The sequence below is a fragment of the Lepidochelys kempii genome, chromosome 1, assembly GCF_965140285.1.
Source record: "Lepidochelys kempii isolate rLepKem1 chromosome 1, rLepKem1.hap1, whole genome shotgun sequence".
Classification (NCBI taxonomy): Eukaryota; Metazoa; Chordata; order Testudines; family Cheloniidae; genus Lepidochelys; species Lepidochelys kempii.
Genome location: NC_136380.1, coordinates 271297895 through 271314189, shown reverse-complemented (window position 1 = coordinate 271314189; position 16295 = coordinate 271297895). Strand labels below are relative to the sequence as shown.

The following is a 16295-nucleotide window of genomic DNA, read 5'->3' as shown; positions in this document are numbered from 1 at the left end:
ATAGGCAAGGAAATAATTCTTTAGCCTTCTAAAAACAAAAAAGTAACCATCATATAGACTATATGGACACAAACTATGTAAACACCAACATGAGAAGGATGTTGCAAGTAGAATACACAAAACACCACTACAACAAAGGTGAAATCTGATCATGTATATCACTCCTACCTGTTCTTCGGCACGAGAAAGTTTTAACTGCAGATCAGCCACCTGCTGTTCCTTGTCCATCAGTTTTTCACTAGAGAGTTGTCTCTGTTCTTTAAGTCGACCATGTGCTTCCCCTAGCTGGCGTTCTGTCTCCAGAAGTTTACTGTGCAACTGGAAGAAAATACTGGTCTCAGTTTTCCAGCCACTACACTGTACTTCAGACTCATTATCCACATAATATAGTAATTTTCATCATGCTTTTAATCACGCAAGAATGGTACAACCAGAACATCTTGGGAATTATTCTTATAAACCTGCGCTAAATCATACCAGCCAAGTGCACGTGCAGGAGCATAGGCTCAAAGGGGGTGGTACTTTCAAAAGGTGGGAAGTGAGTCTATGGAGAAGCATCCTCACCCCTTTATAAAAGGCCCTTTATATGAGCTATGTGGCCTTACACGGAGCAAAGCCAGGATTAAATTCCATCCCCCACCAAATGCATAAAATATTTATCATGTAAAATAGCGATGGCTGAATCAACACCTTACATAGAGCTCAAAGTAAATCAGCATGCCCATGCTCTCCAATGGCCCATGCTCTAAGTTTTTACTGGCTACGCTGGTTCCAGTACCACAGTGTTCTGCATTATCTGGGCCAGTGGGACTTGTGTTTTCGGCTCATCACAAGTGCCTGGCATTCCTCCACTACAGGGAGGCTGATGTATGGACTCTCCCTATAAGATGTCCTAGATCTTTAGGAGTATTCTGTGGTCACATGCCCTTTTGTAGCTTACTCCCCAACTCCTCCCATAGGACCTGTAACCCACTCTCTTGGATCGGCTGATGCATGGGAAACTTCCCCAGAGAGTACAAAGTAAGGACTCTATCATCAGCTAAAGGAGCTGAGGGGTTTCTTTTACAGTTATTTGATGTAAACAGGCATCCATTCAAACAGATTTTTCTTCCCTCTGAAACTTCTAGCTGTTATTTTAGGCTTTTGGTTACCTCCTGCCCACTCCTACACACTACTGAATCCCAACCAACATATTCATGTGAGCTTCCATTTTGTGGATTCAGAAGGAGCAACAGGTAAGTACAGAGTAAGACAGAAGTATTTCAATGCAAAACATTGAATGGGTGAGACCTTAGTGTAGAAAAACTACTTCTACCTAATTAGAGCACTTACAGATAAAAATATCTGAAGCTAAGTTATTTCTCTTTTATAAGTCCACACTATTCACCACTGTAAATTAAAAATCATTCCACCTGTGGGTGATGGACTATTAGTAATTGTGACATAGTAACACTAGTAATCTGTGTGAGTGATTGGAGGCAAGAAGTTGTGGTAAATTGTTAATGTAATTTCCTTCTAAAAAATATGAACAAGAGTTGAGTAAACTTGGGAAAGTTTGCAACAACAGCTTAACCACTGGATGTCATTTGTACACTGAAGCTGGGAGAAAACACCAAAGGTAGGAAGAAAGCTCCAGAAAAAAAAAAAAAAGATCATCAGAAGTATAACAACATTTTACATGTTACAGAAATAAAGGTCACACTTTCTGTAACACATATGTCTATAAACAATGTATAAAGGGTCAATAAATAATTAATAGGTTTTATAAGCCTGTTGGAGACATGAGTAGTAGCACGTGTTGTAGATGGTTATAAATATGTAATCTATTAAAAAAAATTCTATAAAAAGGGAAATAAGGACAACCCAGGGAATTACAGACCAGTCAGCTTAACTTCTGTACCTGGAAAGATAATGGAGAAAATAATTAAGCAATCAATTTGGAAACATCTAGAGATAATAAGGTGATAAGTGACAGTAAAAAAAAAAACCCATGTCAAACCAACCTGATAGCTTTCTTTGACAGGGTAACACGCTTTCTGGATGGGGGGAAGCGGTAGACGTGGTATATCTTGACTTCAGTAAACCTTTTGATACTGTCTCGCATGACATTCTCATAAAAAAACTAGGGAAATGCAACCTAGATGGAGCTACTATAAGGTGGGTACAAAACTGGTTGGAAAAGCATTACCAAAGAGTAGTTATCAATGGTTCACAGTCATGCTGGAAGGGCATAACGAGTGGGGTCTCGCAGGGATCAGTTCTGGGTCGGTTCCATTCAATATCTTCATCAATGATTTAGAAATTGGCATAGAGAGTACATTTATAAAGCTTGCACATTATATCAAGCTGGGAGGGATTGCAAGTGCTTTGGAGGATAGGATTAACATTCAAAATGATCTGGACAAACTGGAGAAATGGTCTGAAGTAAATAGGATGATATCCAATACAGACAAATGCAAAGTACTCCATTTAGATTAATAGATTCATAGATGTTAAGGTCAGAAGGGACCATTATGATCGTCTACTCTGACCTCCTGCACAACGAAGGCCACAGAATCTCACCCACCCACTCCTGTAATAAACCTCTAACCTATGTCTGAGCTACTGAAGTCCTCAAATCGTGGTTTAAAGACTTTGAGGTGCAGAGAATCCTCCAGCAAGTGACCTGTGCCTCACGCTGCAGAGGAAGGCGAAAAACCCCCAGGGCCTCTGCCAATCTGCCCTGGAGGAAAATTCCTTCCTGACCCCAAATATGGCAATCAGCTAAACCCTGAGCATGTGGGCAAGACTCACCAGCCAGACACCCAGGAAAGAATTCTCTGTAGTAACTCAGATCCCACCCCATTTAACATCCCATCATAGGCCACTGGGCATATTTACCACTAATAGTTGAAGATCAATTAATTGCCAAAATTAGGCTATCCCATCATATCATCTCTTCCATAAACTTATCAAGCTTAGTCTTGAAGCCAGATATATCTTTTGCCCTCACTGCTTCCCTTGGAAGGCTGTTCCAGAACTTCACTCCTCTGATGGTTGGAAACCTTTGTCTAATTTCAAGTCTAAACTTCCTGATGGCCAGTTTATATCCATTTGTTCTTGTGTCCACATTGGTACTGAGCTTAAATATTTCCTCTCCCTCCGTGGTATTTATCCCGCTGATATATTTATAGAAAACAAACATATCTCCCCTCAGCCTTCTTTTGGTTAGGCTAAACAAGCCAAGCTCCTTGAGTCTCCTTTTCATAAGACATTCCTCGAATCATCCTAGCAGCCCTTCTCTGTACCTGTTCCAGTTTGAATTCATCTTTCTTAAACATGGGAGACCAGAACTGCACACAGTATTCCAGATGAGGTCTCACCAGTGCCTTGTATAACGGTACTAAAACCTCCTTATCACTACCGGAAATACCTCGCCTGATGCATCCCAAGACCACATTAGCTTTTTTCACGGCCATATCACATTGGCAGCTCATAGTCATCCTGTGATCAACCAATACTCCGAGGTCCTTCTCCTCCTCTGTTACTTCCAACTGATGAGTCCCCACTTTACAACATAAATTCTTGTTATTAATCCCTAAATGCATGACCTTGCACTTTTCACTATTAAATTTCATCCTATTACTATTACTCCAGTTTACAAGGTCATCCAGATCTTCCTGTATGATATCCCGGTCCTTCTCTGTATTGGCAATACCTCCCACCTTCATGTCATCCGCAAACTTTAGTAGCACATTCCCGCTTTTTATGCCTGTCAAGGTTCCTCCCCCACTCTGAACGCTAGGGTACAGATGTGGGGACCTGCATGAAAACCTCCTAAGCTTCTCTTTACCAGCTTAGGTCAAAACTTCCCCAAGGTACAAAATATTCCACCCTTTGTCCTTCGATTGGCCGCTACCACCACCAAACTAATACTGGTTACTGGGGAAGAGCTGTTTGGAAACGTCTTTCCCCCCAAATACTTCCCAAAACCTTGCACCCCACTTCCTGGACAAGGTTTGGTAAAAAGCCTCACCAATTTGCCTAGGTGACTACAGACCCCAGACCCTTGGATCTTAAGAACAATGAACAATCCTCTCAACACTTGCACCCACACTTTCCTGGGAAATGTTGGATAAAAAGCCTCACCAATTTGTATAGGTGACCACAGACCCAAACCCTTGGATCTGAGAACAATGAAAAAGCATTCAGTTTTCCTACAAGAAGACTTTTAATAGAAATAGGAGTAAATAGAAATAAAGAAATCCCCTCTGTAAAATCAGGATACCTTACAGGGTAATTAGATTCAAAACATAGAGAACCCCTCTAGGCAAAACCTTAAGTTACAAAAAAGATAGACAGACAGAAATAGTTATTCTATTCAGCACAATTCTTTTCTCAGCCATTTAAAGAAATCATAATTTAACACATACCTAGCTAGATTACTTACTAAAAGGTCTAAGACTCCATTCCTGGTCTATCCCTGGCAAAACCAGCATATAGACAGACACACAGACCCTTTGTTTCTCTCCCTCCTCCCAGCTTTTGAAAGTATCTTGTCTCCTCATTGGTCATTTTGGTCAGGTGCCAGCGAGGTTACCTTTAGCTTCTTAACCCTTTACAGGTGAGAGGAGTTTTCCTCTGGCCAGGAGGGATTTTAAAGGGGTTTACCCTTCCCTTTACATTTATGACAGTGCCAAGGTCAGCAATAAAAAGATTAAATAAGATTGGGGAAGGAACAATCAGTTGCACACATAAAAAATGGGAAAGGACTACCTAGGAAGGAGTACTGCGGAAAAGGATCTTGGGGTCACAGTGGACCACAAGCTAAATATGAGTCAACAGTGTAAAGCTGTTGCAAAAAGTGCAAACATCATTCTGGGATGTATTATCAGGAGTTTTGTAAGCAACACACGAGAAGTAATTCTTCCACTCTATTCCATGCTGATTAGGCCTCAATCGGAGTATTGTGTCCAGTTCTGGGCGCTACATTTCAGGAAGGATGTGACAAACTGGAGACAGTCCAGAAAAGGGTGACAAAAATGATTAAAGTTCTAGAAAACATGACCTATGAGGGAAGATTGAAAAAATTGGGTTTGTTTAGTCCGGAAAAGAGAAGACTGAGAGGGGACATGATAACAGTTTTCAAATACGTAAAAGGTTGTTACAAGGAGGAGGGAGAAGAATTGTTTTTCTTAACCTCTGAGGATAGGACAAGAAGCAACGGGAGCTTTAGTTCGGACATTGGAAAAAAATTCCTAACGGTCAGCGTGGTTAAGCACTGGAATATATTGCCTAGGAAGGTTGTAGAATCTCCAGCATTGGGGATTTTTAAGAGCACGTTAGACAAACACCTGTCTGGAATGGTCTAGAACAGTGTTTCTCAAGCTATCTGATGTGGGGGACTGACAATTTTTTTTTCCAATGTGCGCGCAGACTGGCAGCTGATGGCTCGCGGACTGGCACCAGTCTGCGGACCACCACTTTGAGTAGCACTGGTCTAGATAATACTTTGTCCTTCCACGAGTCCAGGGGACTAGACTAGATGACCTCTCAAGGTCCCTTCCAGTCCTATGATTCTATGTTAAAAGAAGGGACTATAGATGGTTACAAGCCATGGTTATATGCAACTTACTGATCTATTGGATTCTAACAAGCTATATAAGTTGATTAATCATTTATTTAAAAAACACTAGAAACCTTTATAAAGGTCCCTTTAATACAAAATGTAATCAAAATGCATTTTATTTTTTCCTGTAAGATACTGCTAAGCACAATACCTATTTTCTGCTTTAACACCACAAAAAATTAATCTATAGAAGCAAGAGGCAGAGTACATGGCCAAGAGCTCTTAAATCATTGACTTCTGTGGAGAATGGTGTGGCGTCGTGTGGACACATGATGAACTTTAAGCTAACAGGGCTGTATAACCCAAGACACTACCATAGCGAGTAGAATATAGTTGTTACTGATTTTACTTATAAAGAAAAAATATCTCTGGAGTTAAAAAGGTAAGACAAATAAGCAGGCGAACATGTTCAAAGTTTCATGATAAACACAATATTTATTAGCAGCTACCACTTCTTAGGAAAAGAGAGGGTATATTTTTCTTCTCTCCTCTCCCGCTGCATCCCACCACTCCGCACCCCTCAATTACTGTCTCAGAGCCTTCCACACGCAAACATCCGTGTATGGAACATTGCTCTAATCCCTCTTTGCCTAACCAAACCATCAGCCTCTCCTCTTTCAAATAACTCAGTGAAATCCACTTCTGCCATGTCACCTCATAAAAGTATATTGTACAGACACACACTTAACCAATCCACAGAGATGTGCACATACCAAAAACTGAGAAACTGGATCATCTCTTTATTGAAACCCTTTTTTTTCCTCCCCCCATCTCTCAACTGTTTGTTACTCTCTCTCATCACATCAGATAAAAAATTAAGTCCTGATCCTGCAATGAGCTGCATGCAAGCACACGGGTCCACCCAAGACATTACAAGATCAGGGCCAGGACCAAGTTATGTTTTTATATTCTCTGTAATGCACATTTTTTTGGGTTCTCCATAAACAAGTGAAACCACCAACTGCACTGTCAGAGTCCTTTTCCAGTCATTATCAAGCAAAATGGAAACAAAATAGAGAAACCATACTTTTTAAAACTACTGTATCGGAAGTGTTAACATTACTTAAGACAGCAAGTCTGCGAGTGATGAGCATTTCCTGCTGAAAACTAAGGGACAACCTTCTAATGTTCTGAGATCTCCAACTGCTGGCTAGAATGTCAGTTGGGGGTGTCCAGTACCTTGCAGAAGCACATGGAATTCTCCAGGATCTGGGCCGACAACTGTTTGAGACAATTTTGATAAGAGGGCACATGGGCTTCCTCCACTAATGAGTGAGGTGGGTTACCATATAAACCATGTTTAGCCATACAGCAAATGCCAATTCATTATGTCATCATGAACAATATCACATAACAACATGTTAGGAACAATGGAACTAAAGCCCTAAACCAGTGGTGGGCAACCTGGGGCCCAATGGGATAATCTGATTGCGGACCATGAGACATTTTGGTGACTTTGACCATCTGCAGGCACAGCCCCCCACAGCTCCCAGTGGCCGCAGTTCGCCATTCCCAGCCAATGGGAGCTGTGGGAAGCGGCAGTGAATGGCGAACTGTGGCCACTAGGAGCTGCAGGGGGCCGTGCCTGCGGACGGTCAACATCAGCAGAATGTCTCGCTGCCCGCAATCAAATTACCACAGTTGCCCACCACTGCCATAAACAGATCACCCACAAACTTTCCTTCCGCCCCAAAGAAATGATTAATCCTAATGAACTGTGTGTGCTATATTCCATGTATAAAAATGATTACATTGCATACACCTAAAGATACCTTTCAAAAATTCAATATTTAAAATACTACTTCTCATTTTTTAAATTTCATTTTAAATTAAAAGAAACACTGCTGACTTTCAGACCAGATAGGATATTAAAGCTTTCAACACACCAACAACCTAAGCTTCATCTGAGGTAAAATCTCACACTTGAAAAAAAGTATTCTGTGACTTTGAATCTTAACTGGTATCTGTTTAATTGCAGTGCAGGTGTTCGGGCTCGGGCTGGAGCTCCAGCTCTAGGACCCCGCGAAGTGGTAGGGTCCCAGAGCTCAGCCTGCTGTCTGAGCCCGAACATCTACACCACAATTAAACGGCCTGTTAGCCTGAGCCCTGCGAGCCCGAGTCAGCTGGCACAAGCCAGCTCCAGATGGTTAATTGCAGTGTAGACATACCCTAGTAGGCTACACCCTTGCAATGATAATCTCCAATCACAGGTAAGAGGGAAATAAAAAGATAGCTTTCAACCTATTTTCAATATTCAAAACTATGAGCTAAGACTGCTAAGTGAACAACAATATGAAATATATGGGAACTGTACAAAGCTACTATAGAAGAAACTGGAAAAACTAAGACAAGTCTCTCTTTTTATGAGTAACCAGTTACTGTATCATGAATAGACTCAGAATCTCTCAATCCACCCTGAAGTCCTCCCTGTACCATGTTCAAATCAGTGGTTCCAAACCTTTTTGCTGATGCCCTCCCCCACTTAACTGGTACGCACCCACCCCTGCTCCCCCGAAGCCATGGTCAGGAGCCAGAGGGGGGCTGGGAGCAGGGCCATGGCCAGGAACCATGCTTGGGGCCAGGAGCAGAACTGCAGTCAGGAACGGGGCCATAGCCAGGAGTGGGGCCAGAGCCAGGGGTCAGGAGCCAGGGGCCGCGGCCAGGAGCAGGGCCGCAGTTGGGGCTGGTGCCAGAGCTGTGGCTGGGGTTGTGGCCAAGGTTAGGGCCGGAGCCAGGAAGGGAACTAGGGGCAGAGCAGGGCTGGGTGGTGCTTCCTCTCCGCCACACATCCACCCCCAAACCTTCTTCCATGCCCCCCTACAGGAGTATGCACTGCAGTTTGCGGCCTACTGATCTAAACAGACAATCTTGGGAACTCCAGTGATCCCCCTTCAGGCAGGTTTTCTTGGCTGGACTGAATTCCCTTTTGATGGTATCACTGCGGGATTTGTGTCATCTACACCTCCTTTCCTAGAAATTTATTAGGCAAACCAAAAATCCTTTCACAAGCCCTACTGAGTTGGAGCACACCCTCTTCATCTGAAACCAGTTTCCACCTGAACTCTGCCAGTTGCTTGTGCTTTTGGAACTTGCATTCTTTGGGGTCTGGAAAGATGGCTGCAATGTCACCCATCAGGATTCCTGAGCATATGGATGAAACTTCAAACTTCATCACATCTCCAAGCATCAGCATTTTTTTTTTTTATTAAACTTGGATTCTTGCCAAACCACAGGAGATTCCAGTAGAAAGTATGCATGCACAGGTTAAGATGTAATTTATTACAGGCTTGTGGGTGGGCATCAAGCCAACATACTTATTTAAATTACTTTATGAAAAAGGAAACGCTGTAAAAGCACAGGCCTAAAAGTAAAGTAAACCAAGCTGGAATGAGCCACAGATTCCCTATTCAAGGATTGAGCATGATTCTTGAAACACAAACATCTCTCTGATCTCACATACTACACACACAGAGGCACCCAACAAAGTAAAGATCAAACAAAACTACACCTCAAAGTCAACTTTTATCTAACATTGAATAATAGTGGGTCAATCCCACAGCTCTATGAAAGTAACTCTCATTATACTCCGTAGGATTTAGCATGTAAAAGGACTATGGGACTGTTCACTATATGCATTCCAATATAAAGGCTCAAAACACAGAGCCAGACATTAGAAACTGAAAAAAACTATTAGGACTTTATGTTGTTCCTCGGGTCACGGAGAGTTCTTCTCTATATCACACTCACTGCTTAGTACATTTTTAAAGGAATCAAATGATGGGGTTTCCACTACTTCTTCTATACTATCCTACAGTCTAACACGCTTTACAACTAGGAAACTTTCCACATATTCAACCAAAACTTTCTTTTGTACTACTTCATCCCATTAAAACTTACTCTACTCTGAGCCAGCAGAAACAATATTACTTGATCCTTGTTATTTACAGCCTTGCAAACTTTTAGACACATGAGGAAGGCTTGATCACTTTCATACCTGGCAAGAAAACTCAACAATCAAAGTAGCATTTTCATTTGCCAATACTCCACACCTAGAGTCAGGAAAAGAATGTGATCAGAACAACAACAAAAATGGGGGGCGGAGGGGGGAACAGACAACACACACGACCAAACATAGTGCATTGGTCAGTTAACTAAGAACTCCCAACAGGAGAGGAATATCACAGATATGCCTCAAGATCCCTATTCATGGGTAAGGGCATGATGAATTTGAAAATTATTGATTTCTCTGACTCTCAGGGCTTGTCCAGTCAGTGCCTTAGTCTGCATCGGCTGGGGTGTAAATTCTAACCTGCACCAGCATGTTGCACACTAACTGACCTGGGTTGACCCTGCAGGTGCACACTAAAAGTTCTTTAGTGGATGTTAATGTAGTGCTATTTGAAACTGGACTATATTAACATGCACTAGGGAACTTTTCGTGTGCGCCAGCAGGGTCCACATGGGCCAGTTAGTTCCTGACCCAGCAGCATGCATTAGAATTTACACTCCAGCTGATGTGGATTAAGACACAATGCAAACAAGCCCTCTGAAAACAAGAAATAACATCTAAGTCTAATTTAAATTACTATGAGTATTATTCTTAAAAAATGGAAAGCCACTTATAAAGAACTATTTACAAGGTTACAGGAATTAAAGGTTCCTTTCACACGGAGCAGAAATTTAATTATTTTAAACAGACAGCATAGTATTCTTAGAGATACAAAACTAAAATAATATGAATTATGGACCAGACCCTCACCAGGTGTAAGTGAGCACAACCCTACGCCAACTTGCTCCAACTGAGTGTCTGGCCCTATAACTAGTTTCAGATATGACAGTACTGATCAGAGTAAGTTTCTGTACTCCCTCTTTTACCTTTACCTCGTCTTTCTTTGTGTTCTTTGCTTACATCTCTAATGTGCCAAAACATGACACCTGAGATCTATTTTTCATTTATAACAGCCAGGAAATATACATTTAGCAGCATGTTTGCATTTTTCCCCTCCAATAAACAAATGTGTACATACACACAAACGCACAGCACTGTAGTTCCCAGAGATTTTAAATGTAGATATTATAGACACACACAGAAGCTCTATATTACAGGTATACAAATATATAGAGAAAAGTGTACTACCGAGAAGAATATGAATGAAAACGTTTTTGAAGGAACCGCACCTGATTGAGCTCACTCTGAAGTTGAAGGCTATGTTGTTCTTTTTCCTCTCTCTGCTGTTGTAGCTGTTTAAACTCTGCCTTGAGATGCTGATACTTTGTCTCTATTTCTGACAATTCTTCCTTAAGTTTGTGGCTTGCTTCCCCCTTCTCACCCAGTTCTGTCTTTACCCTCTGCAACGAGGCTTCAGTGGCAGATAGCCTTGCTCGAAGGTGCTCCAGGTCCAAGTCCTTTTGGTGAAGGCTTGCCTGCATGTTTTTTTTACTCACTGATTCTTCAGAGTGCCTTTCTTCTAACTGGGTGTAATCAAGTTCTTTCTTCAGCAGCTTTTCTGTCAGACTCTATAACAGCAATTAAATGGAAATTAAATCACAATTCTCCTTACATCTGATCAACTGTTATTCCTCACAAGAGTTTATCCAGAGCAATGAACAGGTCTCTCACAATAATAATCTCCAAAACTGAGTAGGTCTGTCAATAATTCTACATTTTAATTTCTATTTCATATAATAGCAGTCAATGCCAGAATCCATATAGCATACCATTACAATTATAATTCCCATTTTCAGGCTCCCTTGCTCTCTATATATTTTAAACTGTGCTCAGTAAAATTGGTTTCTGGACTGAAACTAACACTTTTCCTTTACACCTTACATAAGCCCTTTTCCTCTTCTTCTGGTAGCTGACTCAGTTGCCACTATTTCTACATCTTGAAGACTGATTTGTTTGACTAAAACAACTGAGCTTCTTTGTTACTGCAAGCTCATGCATGTGTTTGGCAAACTGCTCTGTGACAGCAAAAAATTATTTGTATGTCATAGGTACCTTTCATGTACTTACTTCTATGTACGTTTAAATTTGTGGGTCACTGCCTCACCTGTAATTCTGTGTAAGGCAGTAGTTGTCAACCTTTTTTCATTTGCGGACCCCTAAAAATATTCAAATGGAGGTATGGATCCCTTTGGAAATCTTAGACATGGTCTGCGGACCCCCAGGGGTCCATGGACCACAGGTTGAAAACCACTGGTATAAGGCATCATGCCCTCACTTTTTCAATAACTTTCCTCACTTTGCCCTATCACATCTCAAGAGAAGTGCAACATCCCCAGATATTCAAATTATGAGCTTCTCTTGAACAGAGACTACCAAAATGAGTACAGTGTGCGACATTAAAAAATGATACTAGCATGAGACCACCAAACTCATAACATTATTCAGAATTTAGCCTGTTTTAACATGTTAGTGCTCTACCAACACACACCAGCTAATTCCCTAGAGTCAGACTTTTCTGTTGGAAAATAAAACTCTGTACACAAGACAGCTCAGGAGGGTTATTTGTTTTTAATTTGAGAATACCACAAATTTAGACTGGCCTTTTAGTGAAGAAGAGGTCTGGAGTCTCAAATTTTTCGCACCACACTGTAGCAAAATTCATTTTGCAGGCAGCAATGCCTTACTTTGGAATCCACAGATTAAGACAAAATTTGAAAAATATTTACAGAGGATATGAGGTATCTTTTTTCATTGGTTTTAATTAGCATTTTGGATCGTCAAGTCTTATGAGCCAAGCAGAACCAAGTTTAGGCAGGAATTGGATGGAATTATTCAATTGCTGAATACAGTGATTTAAGTAATGACAGTAATTCAAATCCATGGCACTCTTCCCTCTGAATCAGGATTGATCAGTGCCTTGGCAACAGAGGTCATTTTCCTGCTGGAGGTGCCATCTTTTAAAAAGAGAACTAAAGCCAAGATCTTAACCATTGTCCTTAAATAGCCAGTGGCACTTTTTGAAATTTATCAGCTGTCTTCCTGGGTGTCATAGCGCAATTCCAACTCAGGGAATTCATTGTTTCCCTAAAATCCACATATAGGTATAACTGAATTCTTAACTTCCTGTCCCAGCGTAGCATCTCTGTGTGCATCTTTCAGCTACCAATGTTCTCCCCGCAGTTTAAATGGATATTCTGTTTTTCAGCTCCTCTTTAAACAAAACATTTCTAAGAATTCAGCTGGCTGGCAGCTTGAAAAATCCCACCACTCACAAGTGTAGTGTTGAAAGCGTCAGATGGTGGTTTATGTTCTGAAATTCCTGGAATATATAGGTTCAAGAGAAGACACAGAAAGAACTCTAATTCTAGCTATGTTGGGCATTTTTAAAGCACACTTCTCCATAGCATTTAAGCACCAATGCCAAATTGATTTTGCTTTGGTTAGTTTAACAGAAAATTAAAACACTATTCAAGACAAATTTTGGGGATACAGAGTTTAACAGCTGTTAAATTTCATCAAATTTAAAAGGGCAAAAAGTCTTTGTATACTAGTTTACTTGCTTTTTAACAAGTTCGGAGGGAGGGGAGAGTTATTCTTCAGTACATCAGTTTTTAAATTATGTTGCAATCCGGCAAATGGCTCGGCAGTAGCAGCTCACATTAGAATGAATATAATTATAGTTCTCTCAGAGTTTCCATTATAAAATATACTTTCTAAGGCTTACAACTTGGCCAAGAAAATTTGCTCCAGGCTGAAGTTTGAACGTGAACTGTAGCCTGGCAATAACATTTTCCACAACATTTCTAGAAAAACAAAATAACTATTTTTAGTTACATGATTGTATTATAATATGTATTATATATACAATATATAATAATAAACAGTACATACAGAATATCTGTTTTGAAGGTTATACAGGTAAAATCCTGGCCCCAATGAAATCAGTGGCAAAACTCCAATTGACTACAATGGCTCCAGAATTTCACCCCAAGTTTACGGTGCAAATTAGTATGTTTTAACCTTTAGAAAAACAAAAGGTCCAGCTAGCCTTCTTAACAGCAGGAAAACAGGTTCAGCACAGGAGCACCAGCACAACACCTTTTTCACAACCTGATTTCTAATATGCATATTTATAACAGCATTACAGCAGTTTCATACGCGGATTATCACAATAGCTTTGTAACCCTTAGAAGGTACTTTAATAGTCATCCATGTAAAAGTGCTTCAAAGATGTAATGAGACACTGAACATTTTCATGCACCTTAAAGGTGAATGACAGAATTTGAAAGAGAGATCCCTGGCATAGTTTAATTTTGAATTAACACTGGGAAAGGCACATCATAACGTGTGCAGTGTCGTTGTTGCGTTGGTCTCAGGATATTAGATATTATGTCTAATAAAGTGGCATTTATAATTGAATTACTGCAGTATTTCCCAAACTTCTGAAATCGCAGTTCCCCTTCAGGAAAATGAAACAAAATATGCTCCCCTTCAACCCTCCACACATTCTAACACCTAGCCAAAATGAGCAGTCACTCAGAGGAGATTAAGTAGATGTACACAATTTGATACTTCCTCTCACTCCTTGCATGCATTGATGAACAGTAAAACAGCTAACAATTAATGTTTATTTGAAGTATTATCACTGGCACCTGAGCTTATGTCTAAACTTAAAGCAGCATGTAGAATACATACACTGTATGCCCCATAGCATGGGTATAAACAGCAGTGTAGTTAGCGAGGCAATACTAAGGTGAATAAAGACAGCCAGAACCTTAGGGAATATACTCTACACAGCTCTCTATGGGCCCAAGCAATGCCTCTTGTGTCTACACTGCTATTTTTAGCACAGTAGCTTACCAGTGCCTCGAAATGGCAGAAGTTGTTCCCCACATCAGGGAAAATCTGAGGCAGTAGGAAAGGATCTCACAAACGGAAGGCAGCAAGGAAGAGCTCTGGCAGTGGGGAGGCAGCAGTGAAAGGCTCTGGCAGGAGGTTTCAGATGAAGCCCTCTTCCCATCAACACACCTTTCTTAGGATAAGGGACTAAATTTGCAGTGAAGCCTGAGCCATCCTAAGAGGCTTACTGGTTTTTCGAGCATTAGGCTGTTCTGGGCAATAGGCCGTTATAGGCCTTGGGAGTAATGCAGGCTCTAAAGGGCCTTGGTTTCATACAAGCAATTTGATCCCTGGAACTGTGATGCTTTGGATTTGAGCTTTGAAAAGAGGGGGAGAAGCCATGTGACAAATACAGTGCCTGTTGCCTTCCCCCAATAAATTATCCTGTTATGGGATTAATAGAGTTGCAGCCACTTGGCCTAATTCCAGATGTGTGTGTCCTTCCTCACGAGTTCCTACTATTCTCAAAGTTCATTGGTTTACTTTAAAAATTAGAGGAAGCAGATTCTTCTCCAAAGGTAAAGGCCTGCATTTATGTATTCATCACTGCTCATTGTGACACAAAAAGAAAAGGAGTACTTGTGGCACCTTAGAGACTAACCAATTTATTTGCGCATAAGCTTTTGAGAGCTGTAGCTCAGAAAGCTTATGCTCAGATAAATTGGTTAGTCTCTAAGGTGCCACAAGTACTCCTTTTCTTTTTGCGAATACAGACTAACATGGCTGTTACTCTGAAACCTGTCATTGTGACACAGTTGCTGGAAGATATCACTGTAAGAATAACATTCTTCTAAATCAGACTTTACATGATCTTAACATCTGGATGCATACACAAAGAGACTGTCCTGGGCTATGCTGGAATCTTCATGGACATACAAACTAAAACCCAATATATTCCACTCTGCATGCATATCTGTTTTCTATCTTTTCCAAATGTACATGTTTACAAGGAGATTAAAAGCAAAGTTTTCCCATTATTTAAGAAGCTTTTCATAACTTTACTAGTTCTGTGGCCAGACCTTCAACATACGACAGTACAAGGTATCAGGAAAGCTGCCCTATAGAGGCAACTGATGATTTCAAGCACCCACCTGCACCCAGTATAGGGTTTACTGGAGTGAGGGCAAGTCAGGTGCACGGCCAAGGAGCACAGTACTCTAGCCAGTCCTTGGCTGACAGAGTGGTTTTAGGAGGCTACTTCAGTTGCTGCAAATTAGAGCACTCTTAGACTGCTATAAGTCACTTTGGGAGACGTTTAAGCTCTAACAGCCCCAGGACTGGGAGAGTCAAAAGGTGGCTTGAAGCCACCCTTCCCACGCCGTCTCCTCGAGTGCACCGAGCATGAACTCGACACAGCTGAGAACTCTTCCCTTGATTTCTCATTTATCTTCCTATTTTGGCTACAGATTAGTCATCTTATTCATCAATCTGCTGCCATTCCATTAAATATAGGGAATTATATGTATTGTGGGGAGTATTTCAGATCAGTTTCAATGCATTCTTCGTATATAATTAAACTCTGCTGGTTTGGGGAAGTGGAATAAGATGCTAACTCTCACTATCTATTATAGTTCTGCCTCAGATTTACATCATACTATCACAAGCGAAGTATAAAGATATTTTAAACTGCATCTTACTATATTCCTTGGCAAATGTTATTTCTACATTAAACTACACTAAACTACAGCGTTTGGTCTCAGTCCCTGCCCCCCACTGACACTGTATGTTCTATTTTCCTAAATATGAATACGCTTCCTTTCCCAAGACACTATTTGGGCAATGTGCTGTATAATAACTACTCTGCCAGCAATACACCAAGTACTATATGATTCATCCTTT

General features: G+C 40.9%; 1 protein-coding gene across 5 annotated transcripts in view; it reads right to left on the bottom strand.

Annotated features, from left to right (window-relative positions):
- EEA1 (early endosome antigen 1) overlaps positions 1-16295 on the bottom strand; it is a 136419-nt gene that overhangs the window by 50728 nt on the left and 69396 nt on the right. For all 5 annotated transcript variants that reach the window (XR_012156717.2, XM_073327558.2, XM_073327559.2 and 2 more), the window contains 2 exons: positions 10787-11125; positions 169-318 (listed from right to left, as the gene is read on the bottom strand). Coding sequence is in view for 4 of the 5 variants with exons in the window: in XM_073327558.2 (XP_073183659.1) it covers positions 169-318; positions 10787-11125 (489 nt within the window). In the remaining variant the exon portion in view is untranslated. The remainder of the gene's footprint in view (positions 1-168; positions 319-10786; positions 11126-16295) is intronic.